Genomic DNA, 19,597 nt, shown 5'->3' with positions numbered 1-19,597 from the left:
TTATTTTCTTTTTTATATTAGTATCTACATTTGTTTTATTAATATTTATATTAATTGTGTTACTGTTTTATTAATATATATATTAATTGTGTTATTGTTTTTATTGTACCGTGTAGTTAATATTCAGTGACGTCCCCAAACCACAACTATCCATGCCATTAGTCATAGAATGATATATATATATATATATATTAATTTTTCCTACACTGTCAGTATTGGATGAATAACAACTATACAAAATTTAAATTTAAAATACAATTTTTGCATAGATGACATAAATTCGACGATGATAATGTATGTCAGTGTATATAAGATTTACTCTATATATATATATATATATATATATGATCTGTTTCTCTTGTCTTGGTCAAATAATGCAAGCGCTGCATTTTTTTTTTTTTTTTTTGAAGAAAAATAGCCAATCATATGATATAGGACAGCTTTTTCGGTAAAACTGCTAATCATATTAATAAGTACATATACTAAATACACTAGTATCCTCCTTTTTTGGACAAGACAACCCATTGTTTAAGAATTTTGATGCCATTGGCGTGGATTGTAGGGTTATTAGGTGGACACGGAATCCAGTCCCCAGAGAAGGGAAATGGTCTTTAGTTGTAGCTCGCCCCATTATTAATGAATCTCGAATACAAAATTTTAGATATAATTGTTGGATTGAGATATTGGACAAGCAATTATAAATCACATTCCTTCTTCGTTTACGGCAGCATGGACCATGACCCAAGCCCAAATTGATCCAGACCCACAGAAAATCGCAAGAATATGATTTTTTTTTTTTTTTAAAAAAAGTCAATTAACCCAATAAAAAGCATGGTAAAATGTTCTGTCCAAGCCTACCATGATCACCCCAAAAAAAAAAAGATATATATATATATATATATATCAGTGTGGTAGTATTATTACACAGGCAGAGGCATGGTGACTAGAAGCTGGCCATTCATGATCACGCTGCAAAAGAAGAAAATAGACTTAAGACTGGTAAGCTACTTGTGAACCAGTTAATGACAAACTATGAGGAAGAAGTTGAAATGAAGTGCTCAAGCATATCACCTCTTGACGTAATAATAACAGAAGTCAGCCAAGATGAACGTCTGCACAATTTCAGATAGAAGAACCATTGCAACCCACAAATACCCTCCTCCAAGCACAAACAGATACTTTCCAGAAGTATCATAAACCTGCAAATGTATTTAAATGGATTAGGGACCATATTTCCAGGGAAGAATGCTAGCTATTCAACATCTACAAAATTTACAAGACTTATGCATGCTGGGGGCATTCTATTACGTCTCATGTCTTCTCCAAGAAATACACTATGAAAACCATAATGGTAATTGCCTCCTCAAATAAGGGTCAGGTCAACCTATTTTGATGGTTCCCCCATGCAAAACCATCTCATTCATAGTTCCTATAAACCCAAAAAATTCTAAGATACTCGGTGCATTTCATCCAGTGTTCACGAGTGTTTAAGTAATGAATAGGAATTTAGCAAGTCTCAGTGACAGCGATTAACAAAAGTTATCGCAAAATTGTAAATATCACCTCCCAGTTTTGGACTAGTGGATCAGGGATTCTAGTTACAAATTTGCACCTCCCAAGTCCCACTAAAGAGTATACAAGCAGAATACCTCGTAAAATATCAATCAGTTGCCCTTATAAATATTGAATTATGCTTCTCAATGTATGATTAGGTTATACAAATGTTATCGTTGCTGGAAAAAAAAATATGTTTATATATATATGGGCTCTCATACTAACCTGGATGATCCAGTTAGCGCAGCTCAAGAATCTTGCAACACCCAGAGCAAATACATAATGGGCCGTAAATGGTTCGATCATCTGAAATACATGTGAGAAAACGAATAGATTCTTGCAAGACATGCATCAGTTTGAAAAAAGCAAACTTAACAAGAAATGGCGAAAACCTTGGCATTCTGCATCATCCGAAGTTGGGGCAACACTGCCACGGATTCCAAATAAGCACAAAAGGCCCAAAGTATTCTGTAGATGAGTGCGTGATAGGTATACGGACGGCTAATTACAGCTAGAATTGCGCATGGCACCACCTGCCAACAAAATCACAGGGCGACATAGCAAAACATTTCTACTAAAATACATAGACCATAAGCATGAGATGAATGTTCATTTTATTTTTTTAATGTATTTAAACTGGGATGAATTTTATGTTACTGAAATGCTCCACAGATTGAACTACTGCATACCGAAACTCGAGCAAATTAGGGCAGATTTCCCCTACCATTCCACACACTCCACAATTAAACTACTCTTGCATTAATGCATGAAATCAACACGAGGAACTGAAATGTGCCTCAAAAAGCTAGCATAAGATGGCAGCTATCTGGGAGCAAAGAGGTTACCAGATAATAGATGGGCATATTGTCCAGCTCTGCTATGTAGGTGGATTTCAGTTTAAATCTTATCATGTAAATAACCCATAAAGTTGATACAAGGGTGGCAAAATCAAGTACAGTATGGATATCTCCCTCCATGAAGAAGCTACAGCATAATCTTACGGCCAAAAATATAGCCGTGAGCTCCTGAGACTTCAAGGAAACGCCTACAAGCAACATTGGGAAAGCAAAGCAATCTTGGTAAGCCCAGTGATAAACCTGGATCAGAATCATTATTAGATTCTACTGTAACAGGAATCAGCTGTAATAATTTGATTATCCGACTACAAGCTTGTGTTCAATTTCGGAGACGAACCAAGTTACAGAAAATTCCAATCGAGAACAATTACATTTTTGGCATGTATATGTTAATTGTGAGCGATAGTAAACTGCAAAACTTCCAAGGACATTGTAATTTCCTCGGTATTCAGCAGCCAAGTATGAAATTATTTGAGAAAATTAACTTTTACTTTTCACTGGCTCCACAGGGCTCCGAGGAAATACCAATTTTGGATCAAGTCAACATGCCAAACAATTCTTGTAAACCCAAAATGTTGATCTTGATTTCATGATTACGGGTTAGTGAAAATATGTGTCAACACATATGAGATGTTACTCCAAATAACTACAGTCAATGCGAGAACTTGGCTACTGAAATCTTTTCACGCAGGCAACAGAAGCAGTTGTCCACGATTTTAAAAAATCATTCCTTTTTCATCAGACGAAGAAGAGAAAATAGTATACACTTCAAATTCGATGATAGGAATAAGATGAGCCAAACGTAAAAAAGAGGAGAGAGTGAGGCCTTGATCAGCATAAGTGGCCATTAGAGTGTCAAAACAGAAAGAAAAAAGAATTCCGATCATGCATAAGTACTGAGTTTTGCAATTGAAAGCGACGTAAAAGCAAGAGCAAAACAAAGTTACTAAATTGCCAATTGAAGAGAGGGGGTTAAATCCAGCACTGGAATTTAATGAAACAATAGATGGGTGAAATTTTAGGTAAGTAATAGTAGTAGATTTTATTTCACCAGAGCAAGTCTTTTGGGTGGTGAGCTTATAAATCAAGACCATGATGCCCAAGAAATGAACAGCCTCAGAAGCTATGAAAAAGTGGTTGTGATCTTTGATCAGCAATTTCAGCGCCACCAGTGGACATATCACCGAAGTTACAGCCAAGAAAATCTTGACCTTCATCGACTGTCTCCTCACCCATGCAAACAGCTTGTTCACCGGCGAACTCCTCAGTCGACCCATTTTGGCTACCACCACCACTTGCACCGCCTCCTTGTGCCTAAATTAATAGTTCAATGAGTGAATTTATTATATCTGAGAGTCAGAACTTAGAAGGCGTTTGCAGGTTGCAGGCAGAAGACAGCAGGATGCCTGGGTATAGTGAGGACGTTGGGATAACGTCGGTTTTGAACCTTGTCTTCTTGTTTTTGTGCTCCGGCGGTTGAGTCCAATAAGATGTTGGAGCGTGGATTTGTTGGTGTCTTGGTGTGTGAAATTTTTTTTTTTTTTGGTCAGCAATGGTACGTTTGTATAACTTACTCAATCTTAATCTAATCTAAGGAGAGGGGGAGTCTAAGAAGGATGTGATAAGGATTATGGGATATACAGATCGAATTAAATTAAGAGAGTGCTAGGACACAATTTTTAGATTTTTTTTCGCTGCAGGTGAGATTTGAACCCTCATCTACGAACCAAGGAGGGAGACCGCACATAAAGCGTGAGCAAGAGTTTGGCGACGTGTAAGGATTTGTTAGTATTATTAATACATTTTTTTTCATTTCATAGATATTATTATATTTTTCTTAAAAAAATGTTACAATACTTTTTTTTTTGTCCAAATAATCTAATATTTAAACACACTTATCATTATTTATTATTTCAAATGTAACACTTTAACATTTGTATCTATCTATAAAATTTTCACTCGACTCTTATACAAATGTTCTTCCTGTAACTGCTGCTACTAAAATCATTTCACATCTAAGGTTGTGTTTGGATTGCATTTTCCGTCATTTTTCATGGAAAAATTACTGTAGCGATTTGATATATGTGAAGGAAAAAGGTGATAGGGAAATGTGATCACGAAAAACGACAATATTTTCCGAAGGAAACAAGCAATTCAAACAAGCCCTAAATCTTTACTATTTAATAACCTACTAATTGACAAAAACCAATAATAACTTTCAACCAATATTTTTCATTATGAACATTTTCTTTAACGCACACGAACATAGTTGATTTGATGCGTGGGTTTGCATCTGATGTGGACACGTACACACTTTTTTTGTGGACTTATTTATTTCTCCATTTAAGTTGTGCCCACAATAGAATAGAATAGAGAGTGGTAAATAGAGGTTGCTAGAATAGAGAGTGGTAAATAGAGGGCAACCGTATTAATTAGTGCATGATGGTAACGGGCGACTCATTAATTAGTGCTCAAATATTTATTGTATAGTATTCCCTCCGTCCCACTTTGATAGTCCTGTTTTCCTTTTTTGTCTGTCCCAAATTGCAGTCCACTTTCCAATTGAAGAATGTAATTGTATTTTCATTTTCCTAAAATACCCTTATTCAATACAAATTGTTGTTGCTATAAACCTATCCCATTTAATGAGAGTTGATTCTTTTTTTACCATTAATTCAAGTTCCCATAAAGTTGTACTCTATTTAATGTGAGGGTATTTTAGGAAAATAGCAATCTAAATTTACTTTTCCAACAAAATTAACTACTTTTTCTTAAACTATGTGAAAAAAGAAGCAGAACTATCAAAGTGGGACGGAAGGAGTAGTAAACATCTCTTAGCCATCAAATGTGGTGGGGACAACTCCCATTAATTTCCATCCCCAGATTCAACCGGGTGTTTCATCAGCATCATCAATTGACACAGAAATATTTCTTTTCTTTTTTTTTCAAAAAATAAGAAGTAGGAGCACCTACTGTTGAGGTAGATGGAAGTTGGAACTAAAAGTAGGCACACCTATGTATCTACTTGCGGCTGCTTAAAACGCCCCTGCTGTGCTGACTCGTTACATTACAAGTCAATAATGTTGATCACCGCAGGCCCCTCCCTCCCCTGCAAAGAAACTAACAGATCCTACTTCCTATTTCCCTATGCCTCAAATCAAATGTACCCAAAAGAAAAACGAAAAAACCCAAGGAGCTGCTGCTCTCAAGTTATCAAGAGTTTGAATTACCATGTTCATTATTACGATTTTAATATTCACCGCCATGTAATCAAAACATCCAAGAGAGGCCCGCCAGAAGTACATTCCAAGAGAATTTGCATGATAAAATGACTACAGAAGAAGAAGAGAACTAAGTACAAGGTAAACAATTTCTGTCCAAGATTACCAGCATAGGTAGGCAGGTACATATGGAACATCCATCCAGTTGCATGGCCATGATCTGTGTGAGATGTAACTATAGCGATTAGACGGGTAGACTGGCTAGAACTTGACCACCGACGAGGCTGCAATTCACAATCAAGGAGCATCAGTAAGCTCTTCTAACTAGTTAGTTAGTTTATTCCAAGAAAAGAACACCATCCTAAACAAGTTAAAAAGGCTAAGGGCTCACCTCTTGACATAATAATAGCAAAAGTCGGCCAATATGAAGGTCTGGACCACCTCTGCCAGGAAAACAGCCAGCCGCCAAAGGTATCCGCTTTTAACCAGAAGCAGATTCAGTCCGGCAGTATCAGAAACCTGTAGACAGATGGTGGATGGTTTCAAATGGAATTTATTACAATCCTCCTAACCACTTGCATATTTCTTAATCCATCCGATCATCTAAAAACAACAGCTTTATCTTGGCAGTCAACTCTACGTCCTTTGTTTCTTTTCTGTTCATAGTGAACAATTCTCTAAGCCTAATCCATGTGTCTCTAAATATGATTACTGCATCCATCAGAAGCACGAAACGCCTTATCTGGAAGGGAGGAGGAAATCTTAAGAAATTTGGGGCGGTTCTCAACTCAAACAGATCAGAGATCAATTAAATACTGAAGACCATCAACAGTCTCTGTCATGATAAGTTCTCACAGACAACAAACAAAGTATCTCCTGCTATCACGAGAGTGACAACTTGTTTGCAAATTTCTACTGGCTGATTCCCTACTGAAAGTTCACCAAAATCATCAAAGATCAATAATGGACTTTGAAAACCCGTATTTAACCAAGTCCCAAACCTTTCAAAGTATTCTTTCTTTGAGAGGTAAAAGAAATTGCAGATTACCCTACACCACAAATGAATCCCGATACATATGGATGGTCCAATATCACCAAAGATGTTAACAATTAAAAAGAAAAAACACTTAATGGAATGTAATGGAGCTTCATATCCTTGCACTAACCAGAATTATCCAATGAGCAAAGCCAAAGAATCTGGCAACTCCCAAAGCAAACACATAATGGGCTGTAAAAGCTTCAATCATCTGAAACACGTTGAGAAGACAATAATTCATTAATTATATGCGGTGTAACAGCGTAAAGTATAAGATTGGATAAAACCTTGGCATTCTGTATCATGCGAAGCTGAGGCAACACAGAAATGGCTTCCAGGTAAACACAAAAAGCCCAAAGAATCCTGTATATTGTAGCATGACTAGTGTAAGGATAAATAAGCACAGCCAGAATGGCACAAGGCACCACCTGTCAAAGAGATATCATAAGTGGTAAGCGTGACGAAACTGCTCTGGCATTCAGGTAAGTAATACATGCACCAAAGTTCCAAGTTGGCTGCTGCATGGACAGGCAAATCAATAAGCAACAGCTCCCCCTAAAACCCAAGTGCCTACAGTCTCCACCCACCCAACCACCCGCATAAGCATTGTTAATGTTCAAACTCCGGTACTATACTTATCTACTTGGTAGCAACAGTTTGATTTGTAGGAGCCAAACTGCATTCTGTTTTTTTACTTCCCCAATCATGGGGAGTTACTCAAGTTGGTCACACAAGAAAGATTTTTCTTTTTGGGTTTCAAAAAAAAGGGAAAAAAGTGAGAAAAAGAAATGAAGAAGAGCTTACGCGTTCCTTTCGTAGACCTTGGACATAGCAGAAAGTGAAGTATTCTAGGTAATTATAATGCAGCTCATGCTATTAAATGATGCAAAGGCTGCACTTAATAGTGATACCAGTCCATCTTGAACAAGCAGTAATAATGCCAAGTTATCTTGCTTGAAACAGAAAATGAGACGGATTCTAAAGTCAGAATTACATGGTTGATTGAAGAAAACATACAAAAGAGACCTCAAGAATATGTTTCCATGTGCAAGAGAGTCAGACAGATCAGAAAAATAGTTTTGTGAATGTACACCAATGAATGACATGCTGCAGACATTTCCTAAGTTGCACGGACGTTAATAGTACATAGCAGAAACTTATCAGAAGAGAGATCATTACCACATAGTAAATGGGCATATTGTCCAGCTCAGCGGTATAGGTTGACTTCAGTTTAAATCTTATCATGTATATAACCCACAATGTTGACACAAGGGTGACAAAATCAAGAACGGTGTGAATGTCCCCTTCAATGAAAAAGCTACAGAATACTCTGACACCCAAGAATATAGCCGTCAGCTCCTGAGACTTTAATGAAAGGCCTAAAATGAAAAGAAACAGCAAAATAAAGGAAATTAAATTCCGTCGTATGGTCATTTGGTCATCTGACAAACAACAAAGGGCAAATAGTATTTAACAAATCAAGCAAATTAAATGATTTGACAAAATTGGATTAAATACTACCAAATGACTAAAAGAGTAACTGGCGGACGATAATCTCATTAAGTACATAGCCCATGGGAATGCATCATGAGAGATATGTTGCAAAGGAAATAAGCCTGCTAATGACTTAGCGAAGCTGAGCTTGAATATGTAACCAGGCCTCCATCTTCTCGGTAACCACCACAGTCGTCAAGGAGTCCATTAAGCTATGATATTTTGGGCGTGACACTGCCTAGACTCACCACTATGTAATGGCACGTCAGGCCCTCCTTAGGACACCACAGACAAGTGCTTTTGATATTGCGGGAAGAACGTCCCCTCAAAGAGATAATTTCAATGTAAGAATCAAATCTGGAAGTATCAGAACAGTGACATAACCTAACTCAGCTAGTAGGGTCATTAGACTGGTGACCATGGATTTTGGTTCTCAAGCTCTCCCCTATCTCCTACAAAGCTTGGAATCTCCCTTAAAGCCAAAAAAAAAAAAAAAAAAAAAAATAGAACGACAAAAAGGTAGTAGTAAACTCCATATCTAAAACACGACAATTAAAGAAAAAAGGGTGAATTACATTACTTTCGCTTGATTTTATTTTTATTTTTTTGGTTTTATTTTTTTGTCTTTTTTGGTGCCTTTATGTAGAGAGATGTGACTTAAAATGACTGCCACTATACTAAATTCCTAATCACAGCTCTCCAATTCAAATATAAATTGATCATGAGAACAAAAGGTTTAAGAGGTTGTTACCGGAACAAGTCTTTTGACTGGAGAGCTTATAAATCAGGACGATGATGCCCAAAAAATGTGCAGCCTCAGAAGCAACAAAAAAGTGGTCGTGATCTTTAATAAGCAATTTGAGAGCCACCAATGCTGAGAGAAGACAAGTCACGGCCAAGAAAGCCTTGACCTTCATGGACTGCCTCCTCACCCATGTAAATAGCTTGTTCATTGCCGATGAATTCCTCCGTCGACCCATTAATAACTCGACTCAATTGCCCCAGAGAAGATACGCTCGGATATTATGGTTTCTGTTTGAGAGCTCGAAGGCGAAGACAGAGCAAGTTTGCAGGTTCAGTGTTGACCTTTGCGCTTTCCACTTTTGCGATTGGCTTTGGGTGCCTCCGCTCGTTACCTGGTACTACCACCAGCACCGACGTAGTACGAGAGTCGACGCCCTTTATTGGATTTTTGAGGGATGACGTGGTCACCTATGGATTTCCGGAAGGGCGGTAAACCAATAGCTTGCTGACATGTCCACGTACAATGCTGGCACTCTCTTCTTTGCAGCTGAGCTGGACACGTGATTTTTGACTTGCTACTAAGGCTTTGTTTGGATTGGGCTTTATTTCTCAAAATTTATTTGTTTACATCATCATTACAATTTCCAATACACCTTTTTACCTTCCCAATTACCTTTTTATCTCACATACATTACATCACAAAAAGTATTACAGTAAAAATATCTCTAATAATTCACAATCCAAACACACTATTAGTACTATTTATCTTACTACCATTTCCTTAGTTAAAGGGACATATTTTTATTGGATTTACAAATGCTACCACTTCCTAGCGTGTATGTGCGCGCGTACGTGTATATTATATATATATATATATATATATATATATATATATAATAATAAATTTTATATATATTAATAATATATATATTATTATTATTTGATTCATAATATGTATATAAAAATTGAATTTTAAATTTAAATTTAACATAATTATCATTCATCAACATTAATAATGTATACACTATCAGTGTAAAAAAGATTAATTCATATATATATATATATATATATATGAATTAAGTAACACCTCCTGATTCTTGTGCTCTTGTTCAACTGCAGAGATTTATTAATTAATTTTATTCAGCATCAAAGATGATAGTTGATTATTACTAGTGCGATGATTGGTTTTGAATGAAGAAATATATATATATATACACACTAGCACGAATCATTTTACATTAACTTGTTGGAATAAGAAATAAGTAGTAGTACTAACAATTAGAAGCAAGCATTTAACTTCTTAGAAGATTATCCTTTATCCAACCTGCTGTGCTGGCTAATTTAATATTCATAAAGCTCACAGGCCAAGCGAGGCACCACCAGTAGCTCAAGCGGATTTACCCTGGGCAAGGTCATTCCTTGGCCTTCGGCCATGTCGACAGGCAAGTCTGAAGGTGCAGCAAAATTGAACCCCTGAAGCAGCCGCGCTAGCGTTAAATGCGTCACTTGCATCGCAAACGTAATTCCCGGACAAGACCGCCTGCCAGAGCCGAAAGGGGTGAACTCGAAATGCTGGCCAGAAACATCAACCTCTGCGTGGCTAGTCATGAATCTCTCAGGGCAAAACTTGTCCGGCTCCGACCAAATTCTTGGATCGCGGTGCAGCTTCCACACGTTGACAAATACACGAGTGCCTTTCGGGACATGGTAACCGCTTACCTCGCAATCTTCCCTGGCTAGGTGGGGCACCGATAGAGGTCCTGGTGGGTATAAGCGCAATGCTTCTTTCACGATTGCTTGGAGGTATACTAAATTCTTTATATCGGATTCGTTTACCCATCTCTCTTTACCAACGCTCGAGTCTATTTCTTCTTGTGCTTGCTCCATCACTTGCCTGTTGTTCACCAAGAGGGATAACAGCCATGTCAAATGAACTGACGTCGTGTCGGATCCTGCTAGGATCAGGTTCTGCAACGTGAAAAATCAATTATGGATTATGAGTTATTTTAGGAGATTCTATATGACAAGCATCAGCAACAAGGCTTTAAAAATGAAAGACCAAATGTTTGGTTGCTAAAACAAGAAAAAGAATTCATAGAATCACACAAATTAATTGATGACGATCTCAAAATAATCATGATCTATCAACAAGTTAAAAGGTGAAAAAAATTACGGGCATCCAACAAAGAATAAGATGCTTGCTTCGTAAATTTCAATCGCCTTTTTATTTTTTCAATCAATTTTTTATCTCACATACATCATATCACAAAAAGTGCAATAATAATTATCTCAAATAAATCATCCAAATAAATTCTTATCCAAACAAACTTAAAACTAGCGATATAGTATTTGATTATACTGTATAAGAAACCTGAATGTTGTAATCTCCTGAAGTCCCTTGTTCTTACGTCTTAAATATTTACTAAAGTTAGCTTTCTTGATTGGCTCCTTCGGTTTTGTTTTTCAGCACAGACGACTATAAACAATAATATATTGTTGCCACGTACTCCCTATTCCGATGTTGACGTACACAACATATATATATAGATATATGTGTGTGAGTGGCACAATTACTAGAATTAAATATCTTTTGTATATTTCGAAAAATATCTAGTTGTTCGTCTTTTTTTTTTTTTCCCATATATCTTGGGAGATAAAAAGGGCTGTGGATGTGGTTGGAAAAAAGATTAGTTGGTTGGAAAATCTAGTACGTAGTACTATAGTGCAACGACTTTGGTGGAGAAAAGTTGACTGACATTTATTGTGGCCTTGATTAAGGTCTCCCTGGGTTGGCCAAGTGTGAAGTCATCTTCAATCACTGAAAGCAGAACATCTATGAAGCTTTGCTCAACACCGGAAATGCTCTTCGTCCTTCTTTTCTCAACATGTTCGTCGATCCAGATTTGCATGATAGCATCAAGCTCTTTGAAAAGACGCTTCATGGATTTAATATGCCCCAGAGGATCAAGCCATCTCAGGGGTGGAAATGGAATCACATCGGACAAATCTAATTGCCCTGTAACATACATGTATTCCTTGACAACTTTCTTGAAATACTGAGCATCAATTCTGTTACCAGCTTCGCTATCACTGTATCTCTTGCCGGCAACTGTCCTCACAATTATGTTCAAAGTTAATTGCTCAACCCACTCGCTGATCACCACCTTTGCTGGAGCATTTTCTTCCCTGTTGATAACTGAGAATAATTCCCTGGTGCTGGTTTGTATTTCTGAGACTCGGACATGCCTGAGAGTCTCGAGCCTTCGATTCGAAAGAACCTGTAGCAAAACCAGCTTCCTCATCTGGCGCCAAAAGTGGCCGTAAGGTGCAAAACCAAAAGCTGCGTTATTGTAGCCGAGGTATACTCCGGCGTTAGAATCCGGGCGAGAAGCCAAGACTTTGTCGTTGGTTGTAAAGCATTCTTTGACAGCTTCCCAGTTGCTCACGACCAGGGCCCGGGTCATTCCCAGCCGGATGGAAAAGACAGGACCGTATTTATCTGCCAGGGCTCCAAAGGTCCTGGCCAGTGTGTCGTGGCTGTTCAATTGTAGAAGGTGGCCTATGACAGGCCAGGCACCTGATGGTTCTGGGGGCTGTTTGCGGGCCTTAAAACTATTACTATTTGAATTCTGATTCATCGGTCTCCGTTGTTTGTAAAGCAGAAGCAAAGCTAAGAGGCCAACAATTGCAAGCAGATGTGGAAGAAGATACATCCTGAACCAGTGTGAAGTGTGAACGGTGAAACAAAGAAGTACAGTAGAAGTGAGAACTAGTAGACTATGTGGCAGTATTAGTTTAGCAGTCAGATTCGTGTTTAATTAATGCTTGACCATACATGAATGAGCAAGTCTTCTTGGGGGCAAAAGTGGCCCAAGGAAAAATCGATGTCAATTTATTTCAAAAAACGACAGGATGGTCTTGAACCTTTTCTTAGTTTTTGACGAAAATGTATGAATAGTCAGGTTCCACAAAACCAATATTATTATTGCTTTTGATAAAACAACCTTGAACTTTGGTGGTAGGTTTCCGCTAATTCTACTATTCTTCCCTTGGCGATCTCAGACACAAGAGCAAAGCCAACACCTATTTGATTCTCAATTAACAACACTTGGGCTCTTGAGTCCCGGCCCCCAGCCCCACCCCTCCAACAACCCAAAAAAAAAATTTCAAGAATACTTCAATCTCAGTATAGTATTGCATGAACCATCAGGCGTGCTTCATTTAATTTTCTACCAAAGCTTTTATAAGAAAAGGTTTAAACAGAACAGAAAAGAACAGGTACTAGGTGCATTTTGTGCTTGTTTGCATAAATAGCAGTTAAATTCCAAGTTAATATATATGGTGTTTCCAGAAATATTTGTTTGTCACTTATGATATGTATTCTATATGATTTCTCTTGCACTGCCCCAGCCCAATGCAATGGGTTTCGAAGGTGCTCAATTTCATATGTGGCAATTCCGCCGAGATCTCTTCCTTAGTTAGGGGAAGGAACCGGATTTTATGAGAAACGTGTAAAGAGAGAATTCGATTTAATTAGATAATGTATGGTTGACAAACAACTATCCATTTTTTAGTAAAGTACGGAATGTATCATCAAATAATTAATATGATTTTACAAGATCTAATTTCATTCAAGGAACGCATTCTAGCCATCCACGGATCGGAGCAATAAAAAAAACAGACACAATCTTTCTTGGAATGCTGACTATAATGCTACTCCCTCCGTCCCACTTTGATAGTCCCGTTTTCCTTTTTCGTCTACCCCATTTAATGAGAGTTGATTTTTTTTTTACCATCAATTCAAGTTCCCATAAAATTGTACCATATTTAATGTGAAGGTATTTTAGGAAAATAGCAATCTAAATTTACTTTTCTAACAAAGTTAATTGCTTTTTCTTAAATTGTGTGAAAAAATAAATGGGACTATCAAAGTGGGACGGGGAGTAGTAGTAATAAAAGTAGGTACTTGTAAATGGACAAATTTAACACCGTGATTTTAACATTCCTGGCCAAGTCATAATTGCAGCAGTAATGGTGAGTGCGTTACCTTAGCCCCGGTTTCTGTGATTCTGTGAAGTAGAGGTTGCTTCTTGTCATTTCCTCTCTGGGAAGGGGCTTGGAATGCTTTCCACTGCAACTCAGAAAAACATAGTGGCCCAAGTTGAAAACATAGTGGCTTGGACAGACAGATTGAAAAAAAAAAAAAAGAATTCAGGTGTCTGGGTCATCGTGGCCCATGACATTAACGCATCTAGAATTTCCAGGTGAACTAACTCAAGGTAAAGGTGCTCCGTCGTGGCCCAAGTTTAACGGATCATCCTTTTGAGACTGCTGAGTAGCATTACCAGGCAAAGTTGTAAACTAGGTCGGGTATATGTGGCGGCCCTTTCACTGGATCTAATCCAATGAAAACTTGGGGCAGCATGTGGGATAAGCCAACGGATTACTCGTGTGGACCCAGAAGATACCAAGTATTCATATGCTCCAGGTAAACAACAAATGAATCAGTCACTCTGTCATAGCTTGAGTGTGGACCTACTTTTAAAAAAACAAAAATAAAAAATCCAAACCTTCTACTATTTAATTATATTTTGTGTAAACAGGGTTTAAAAATAAACCAAATTACTCGAAACTCGAATCAAATTTAAATTGATAAGAGCTCGCTCGAGTTTGATTAGCCAATTAATCAAATTAAAGTTGATTTGAGATTTATATTTAATAACTTTCAGATTTGATTTTAAAAAAAAAACTCATTCAAGTTCTATTCAACAAAAAAACAAATCAAATTTGAACAAAATTTTAAATACCGTAAAATAATCAAACAAATTTAAACACTAGAGTATTCGATTTGATTAGATTCGTTTACACCCTACGTGTAAATTAAGAATTCATGACCATTAAACCGAATTGAAAAGTTGAAGAACACTCAGCCTTCAATTTTTTATCAACTAGCTAATACTCTACTAATAAAAGAGCTCTCAATTGAGTTGAACTCGTATTTGAGTCCCTAGCTCAAAGTCGGGTATCTTTCAGATTGTATTTCTTTTATTCAACCACTGTCGTGTCCATCAAGTAAACGCTTCTTTGGCGTTTAAAGTGACACCATAAGGAATTAAAAGTCAAAAAAAAAAAAAAGGCAAAGCTGGCAAAAGGATTAGACTAGGGATGGCAATGGAGGCACGGGTGACCGCCCCGCGGGGGGCTAATGGGGAGGGGATTGGGGCGGGGGAGTGTACCCCCGCCCCGCCACCCGCTTTAAAAAATAAATATATAAAATATATATGTATATAATTATATATATAATTTATAATTTATAATTTAATTAGTTATAAACTTATGATAATGATATTATTAGTTATATGTATTATATAATGTCTATTAGTATATATAATACAATTGATATTATTAATTATACTAATGATTATATACATGTACTAATACAAATTATTAATTGGTTATACTAAATTTACTAATGTATTTATACTAAATCTCTAATTACACTTAATACAATAACATTTTTTTCTTAAAAAAAAGCACAAGTACAATAATGAATTAGTGATTGTATTTATGTCAAAAGTGAAAACTTGACTACTTTAGTTATATTTATTTCGTCGTGTTGGATTGTATTCAAATAATTTTTATTTTATTGTTTTTATAAGTTTCAATTGTAAAATTACAATGAATAATAATTTGATGATATATTGATATTTTAATACTTGATTATTTGCTAAAATTTAACTATAATAAAATTATATAACAAATTTTTATTAGCCCCACGGGGGCACCCGCGGGGGAAGCGGCGCGGGGCAGGGGGAGTGGGGGACGAGGGATGGGGCGGGGACGGGGGCAGTTTGTAGGGAGCGGAGCGGGGGATGGGGGAGGGGTCCCCCGCCCCGTTGCCATCCCTAGATTAGACGGGTACGTATGAATTGTAAGCAGCGACGGTAAACGTAGGAATAAACAAATTAAACAAGGGTTAATTACATTTACCTCCCATGAGGTTTAACCAAATTACCATTTACTCCCTAAAATTTAGACAAACTACAAAAAGATCCCTCAAATTGAAATATGTATAACAAATACACCCATCCCGTTAGTCTGTTGTTGTTGACTGTTAAGATTATAATGATACCATCATGCCTAGATTGCCCATAAATCCATAACCTTCCCATTCCTTTTGTTGCTTTTCTTCAAAACCTAACTTACTCCATTTACCACCGTTGACATAACTATGACAGCAAAATTATCGAGATATATTATCGATACCCACTTTCATGATCATTTTCTTCGTGAGCATGTTTTCACTGTCAAAATCATAATAAATTTATAGAAATTTAATTGCCTTCATCTCTATTATTCCCATAACAACCATCCTTTTAACTCCGTTATAAGCAGAGAAAAAACCCATTTGATAATATCAAACCCAATGACCAACTACAGATATAACCCAGAGTTGAAAAAATGATTGTTTGGAACTCTAAATACCTGCATGAATCAAGTCATATCTTGGTTGATAATCGTTAATTCCTCGCTGCCAATTTGAGTGAGTTTGAGATTTTACTCGTCTCTGAATTGGTCGATGTGATTGTGGTAGTTGCAGAGAAGGGAAATACAACAAATAAGATTATTGGGTGACAAAGGGTTACAGACTTGTAGAGACTCTTTTGTGGTGGATTGAGTGAACCTTTACATTGCTTCCATAAATTTTCTTTCATCACTCAATTGTCGGTTTCTTTTTTTCACTATATTTTTTTTTCCATTCCTTTCTCTGCTTTTCACATTTTAATTTATTTTTTTGTTTTCTAGGATTTCCTTCTTTCTTCATTTTCTTTCTTTTGTTCCTTTATGCGCATATTTTATCAAATTTGATTATTACATGCTTGGTTTTATTTTTTTCCTTTTATACTGGTTAAAAACTGTTTTATTTAAGTAGCAAATTATTAGTTTAATTTGTTATTATTGAAACCACCTTCGATTTTTTAACTGTAAGTTTTCTCTAACTACAAGTTTTTATAGAGAGGATAAATATGACATTTTACTACTTCTATTTAAGTGTTTTTGACGGGTTTACTTAAAAAGGAGGTACTTGTAATATTACCACACCACAGGCATTTAATGGTAGTTTGGTCAAACCACAAAGGAGGTAGATGTAATTAACCCTTAAAAATTTGGTGGAAATTAATAAGGGTTATTTAGACTTTTGGCTATTTCCGTTACTTATAAGTGACAGAAGTTAGTGTGGATGAGAAATCTGTTATTTGGTCAAATTTTATGGACCGATTCGTTATTTGGTCAAATTTCAAGGGAGGTTTGACCAAGGGAGGTAAATGTAATTAACCCATTAAACAATGGGACCAATCTGCGGGTTCTTCCTCGGTGTTTGCGTTTGCCCGCTGGTAGCTAGTTGTGTAATAGGAATCAAAATTTTCTAAACCTCCCAGCCAAACGGGTGGCTAGAAAGCGGAATGACCGACCCTTTTATTTCTTTCTTTGACCGGTTGGTCGCCCGTATCTAGAAGAACCGTATTTCTTTCTTTCTTTGATCGGTCGGTCGCCCGTATCTAGAAGAACCGTTGACGGGGACAAAACCTGGTGGCTACAACGCGGAATGACAGGCGCTTTTATTTCTTTCTTTGATCGGTCGGTCGCCCGTATCTAGAAGAAACCATTCGCAACTATCCACCCTCATCTTCAAGCGCCAAAAACATTCTTCAAATGTATGATATTTTTTTTTATCAGTAACAATATATGTAGTAGAGAGTTTGTGAATATACAGATTCAACTATACTAAAAAAATATTATAACAAAATGGTTTGATTTTTTTCATTACAGGGTGAGATTGGAACATTTACCTACAATCCAATGAAAGATTTAAGTTATTTTCTGGTGATCACTGAGTCACTGGCCAGCGTTTCGTTGAAACGTATAACTATCATGATACTATTACTATCATAAAAGGCATAAAGTCAGTATTTTACTAGATTGAATTTGCAAATTCGAATCCCTAGGTCTAGACTCCAGATTTGTGCATGTCCGCAACTTCTGATCTTGACTGTGGAATTGCGTAACCCACCTCGATGTGTCTCCTTGGGAAAAGACACCGTTCACGGCCCCTTTGCAATATCATTTCTGTAAAGATACCCATCAAACAGATTTGTTTAATGGGTATCGGTCACAAGAAATTTTGTCGTCGCACGAGGTATTGCTAAATTGTACAACTAGCAACGGCTTAGCCCGCACCGGTTGCGTTACATCAAACGAAGCTTCTATTACCGTCACCGTTCCGCGTAAGTTTTCAAGACCACAAGTTACCGATCAAATTCTTTAAATACACGACCTTTCTCGAAGAAATTCTTTAACATTTGTTGGTGATTGGAAAAAAAATTCTATTTCACCATTCATAGATGTTAAAATCATCTTGCTGTTTGGTTAGGAAGTAACATTCATGGACGTTAGCAATTTTTTGTTTGAGCTCTCCATTCTTTTGAAAAACAAGGTTTTAAAATACAATATTATGATAATATATAAATAAAAATAATTTAAAAATATTCAAATATATCAAAATCAACTCCCAAATACATAAAAATTAAAAAAATTTATTTCTATCATCTTTTTTCATCGATTACCACCACCGCCTCTTCTTTCTTAACTCCTCCCTCTCCCTCTCTTAACTCCTCCCTCTCCCTTCCGCTTCCCTTATCTTTTCCCGCCATACCTTGCGTATTCTCTACCCCTGCTCTCAATCTAGTATTGACTATACCAAGTTAGATTGGAGAAGGAAGGAGGTAGATCGAGGAGAGGAGAATAAGCGGAAAGGAATAGGTGGCAGTAATGGGTGGTAGTGTTAATTTTATAAAAATATCTTAAAAACTTTTATACTCTAAAAAATTTCAAAAAATACCATAAAAAATATTTACAGTAAAAAATTTTCATATATATTGTTACGAAAAAATATTTAAAAAACAATCAAAAAACAGCTAATTCAAATGGAAATAAAAAGATATACAAGTGTCTATAAACACTAATTAGTATATCTCAAAAATGTCTAATTTGCCATGTAATATATATACATTTGATACTTTCCTAAATAAAAAAAATTTCTAAGAAAAGTAATAGTTGAGGTCTTACTTAATTTTTTTAAAGTAAAACCTGAATTAATGCCCCTCGCTCTCTTTATTCCATCCCATTATTTCCCTATTTCCCTACTTAAAAAAAAAAGGTTAACGCCTTGAAGTCTCTATTAAACAATACTACTAAAAACTAATCTTTATATCTAATACTAGGTGTGTTTTTCCGCGCAATGCGCGGGCGGCAGGTTAGTGTGGTTCAGTACTGGTTAGTCTTAGTATTTAAAATCTGCGCCGATGCTTAAAATGTACAGTGGGCTGTATTTAATGCTTAGTATTTTTTTTCATGTTTGCAGTTGTTGAATTTGATTTGGTTAGTATTTTTTATTGTCTTTATTAACTAATAGTGTATTGTTTTCATTAATAGGTAAATAATACTTCTAGCCAAATTTTTTTGGTCTGAGTTTGTTATCCTTTCATTTGTTTATTTTAAGTGTACGTCACATTCTTTAGCAGCAGAGTAATTTTTTCTGCTATTCACATGCGCACAGTTCGTATTTGTTTGAAAGTGAGACGTGGAGTATAAGTATGAGCTGGTTTGCTGAGTTTAAGTTGTTGGTTCTT

The 19,597-nt window shown here is 36.4% G+C and overlaps 3 protein-coding genes across 3 annotated transcripts; all 3 read right to left on the bottom strand.

The window, feature by feature from the left end:
* Nucleotides 1-773: 773 nt before the first annotated feature.
* On the bottom strand, nt 774-3,825 carry LOC113732655 (uncharacterized). The gene is made up of 6 exons (XM_027258575.2): nt 3,463-3,825; nt 2,400-2,599; nt 1,947-2,087; nt 1,780-1,860; nt 1,072-1,199; nt 774-969 (listed from the first exon to the last, which is right to left on the bottom strand). Exons 1-6 carry the CDS (start codon nt 3,686-3,688, stop codon nt 921-923), a joined length of 825 nt encoding a protein of 274 aa, XP_027114376.1. The 5' UTR covers nt 3,689-3,825; the 3' UTR covers nt 774-920.
* Nucleotides 3,826-5,621: 1,796 nt separating this feature from the next.
* Nucleotides 5,622-9,315, bottom strand: LOC113732651 (uncharacterized). The gene is made up of 6 exons (XM_027258569.2): nt 8,914-9,315; nt 7,848-8,047; nt 6,956-7,096; nt 6,799-6,879; nt 6,024-6,151; nt 5,622-5,916 (listed from the first exon to the last, which is right to left on the bottom strand). Exons 1-6 carry the CDS (start codon nt 9,140-9,142, stop codon nt 5,877-5,879), a joined length of 819 nt encoding a protein of 272 aa, XP_027114370.1. The 5' UTR covers nt 9,143-9,315; the 3' UTR covers nt 5,622-5,876.
* Nucleotides 9,316-10,087: 772 nt separating this feature from the next.
* LOC113732640 (nicotine N-demethylase CYP82E4-like) lies at nt 10,088-12,707 on the bottom strand. Its single transcript, XM_027258561.2, has 2 exons — nt 11,663-12,707; nt 10,088-10,874 (listed from the first exon to the last, which is right to left on the bottom strand). The coding sequence occupies exons 1-2, from the start codon at nt 12,617-12,619 to the stop codon at nt 10,248-10,250; spliced, it is 1,584 nt and encodes a 527-aa protein (XP_027114362.1). The 5' UTR covers nt 12,620-12,707; the 3' UTR covers nt 10,088-10,247.
* Nucleotides 12,708-19,597: the final 6,890 nt, after the last annotated feature.

The sequence above is a fragment of the Coffea arabica genome, chromosome 1c (assembly GCF_036785885.1).
Source record: "Coffea arabica cultivar ET-39 chromosome 1c, Coffea Arabica ET-39 HiFi, whole genome shotgun sequence".
Classification (NCBI taxonomy): domain Eukaryota; kingdom Viridiplantae; phylum Streptophyta; class Magnoliopsida; order Gentianales; family Rubiaceae; genus Coffea; species Coffea arabica.
This window is presented reverse-complemented; position numbering and strand designations above follow the sequence as displayed.

Bases quoted from the DNA above. Each gene is read 5' to 3' on its own strand.
- LOC113732640 (XM_027258561.2), bottom strand. From the start codon at position 12,619: ATGTATCTTCTTCCACATCTGCTTGCAATTGTTGGCCTCTTAGCTTTG. The intron at 10,875-11,662 runs GTCAGTCAACTT...TTCACGTTGCAG, and splicing joins TAATCAAGGCCACAATAAAT to AACCTGATCCTAGCAGGATC.
- LOC113732651 (XM_027258569.2), bottom strand. From the start codon at position 9,142: ATGGGTCGACGGAGGAATTCATCGGCAATGAACAAGCTATTTACATGG. The intron at 8,048-8,913 runs GTAACAACCTCT...TTTTCATTTTAG, and splicing joins CAGTCAAAAGACTTGTTCCG to GCCTTTCATTAAAGTCTCAG. The intron at 5,917-6,023 runs GTGAGCCCTTAG...TGTGAATTGCAG, and splicing joins TGCTATTATTATGTCAAGAG to CCTCGTCGGTGGTCAAGTTC.
- LOC113732655 (XM_027258575.2), bottom strand. From the start codon at position 3,688: ATGGGTCGACTGAGGAGTTCGCCGGTGAACAAGCTGTTTGCATGGGTG. The intron at 2,600-3,462 runs GTGAAATAAAAT...TGTTGCTTGTAG, and splicing joins CACCCAAAAGACTTGCTCTG to GCGTTTCCTTGAAGTCTCAG. The intron at 1,200-1,779 runs GTTAGTATGAGA...ATACATTTGCAG, and splicing joins GCGCTAACTGGATCATCCAG to GTTTATGATACTTCTGGAAA.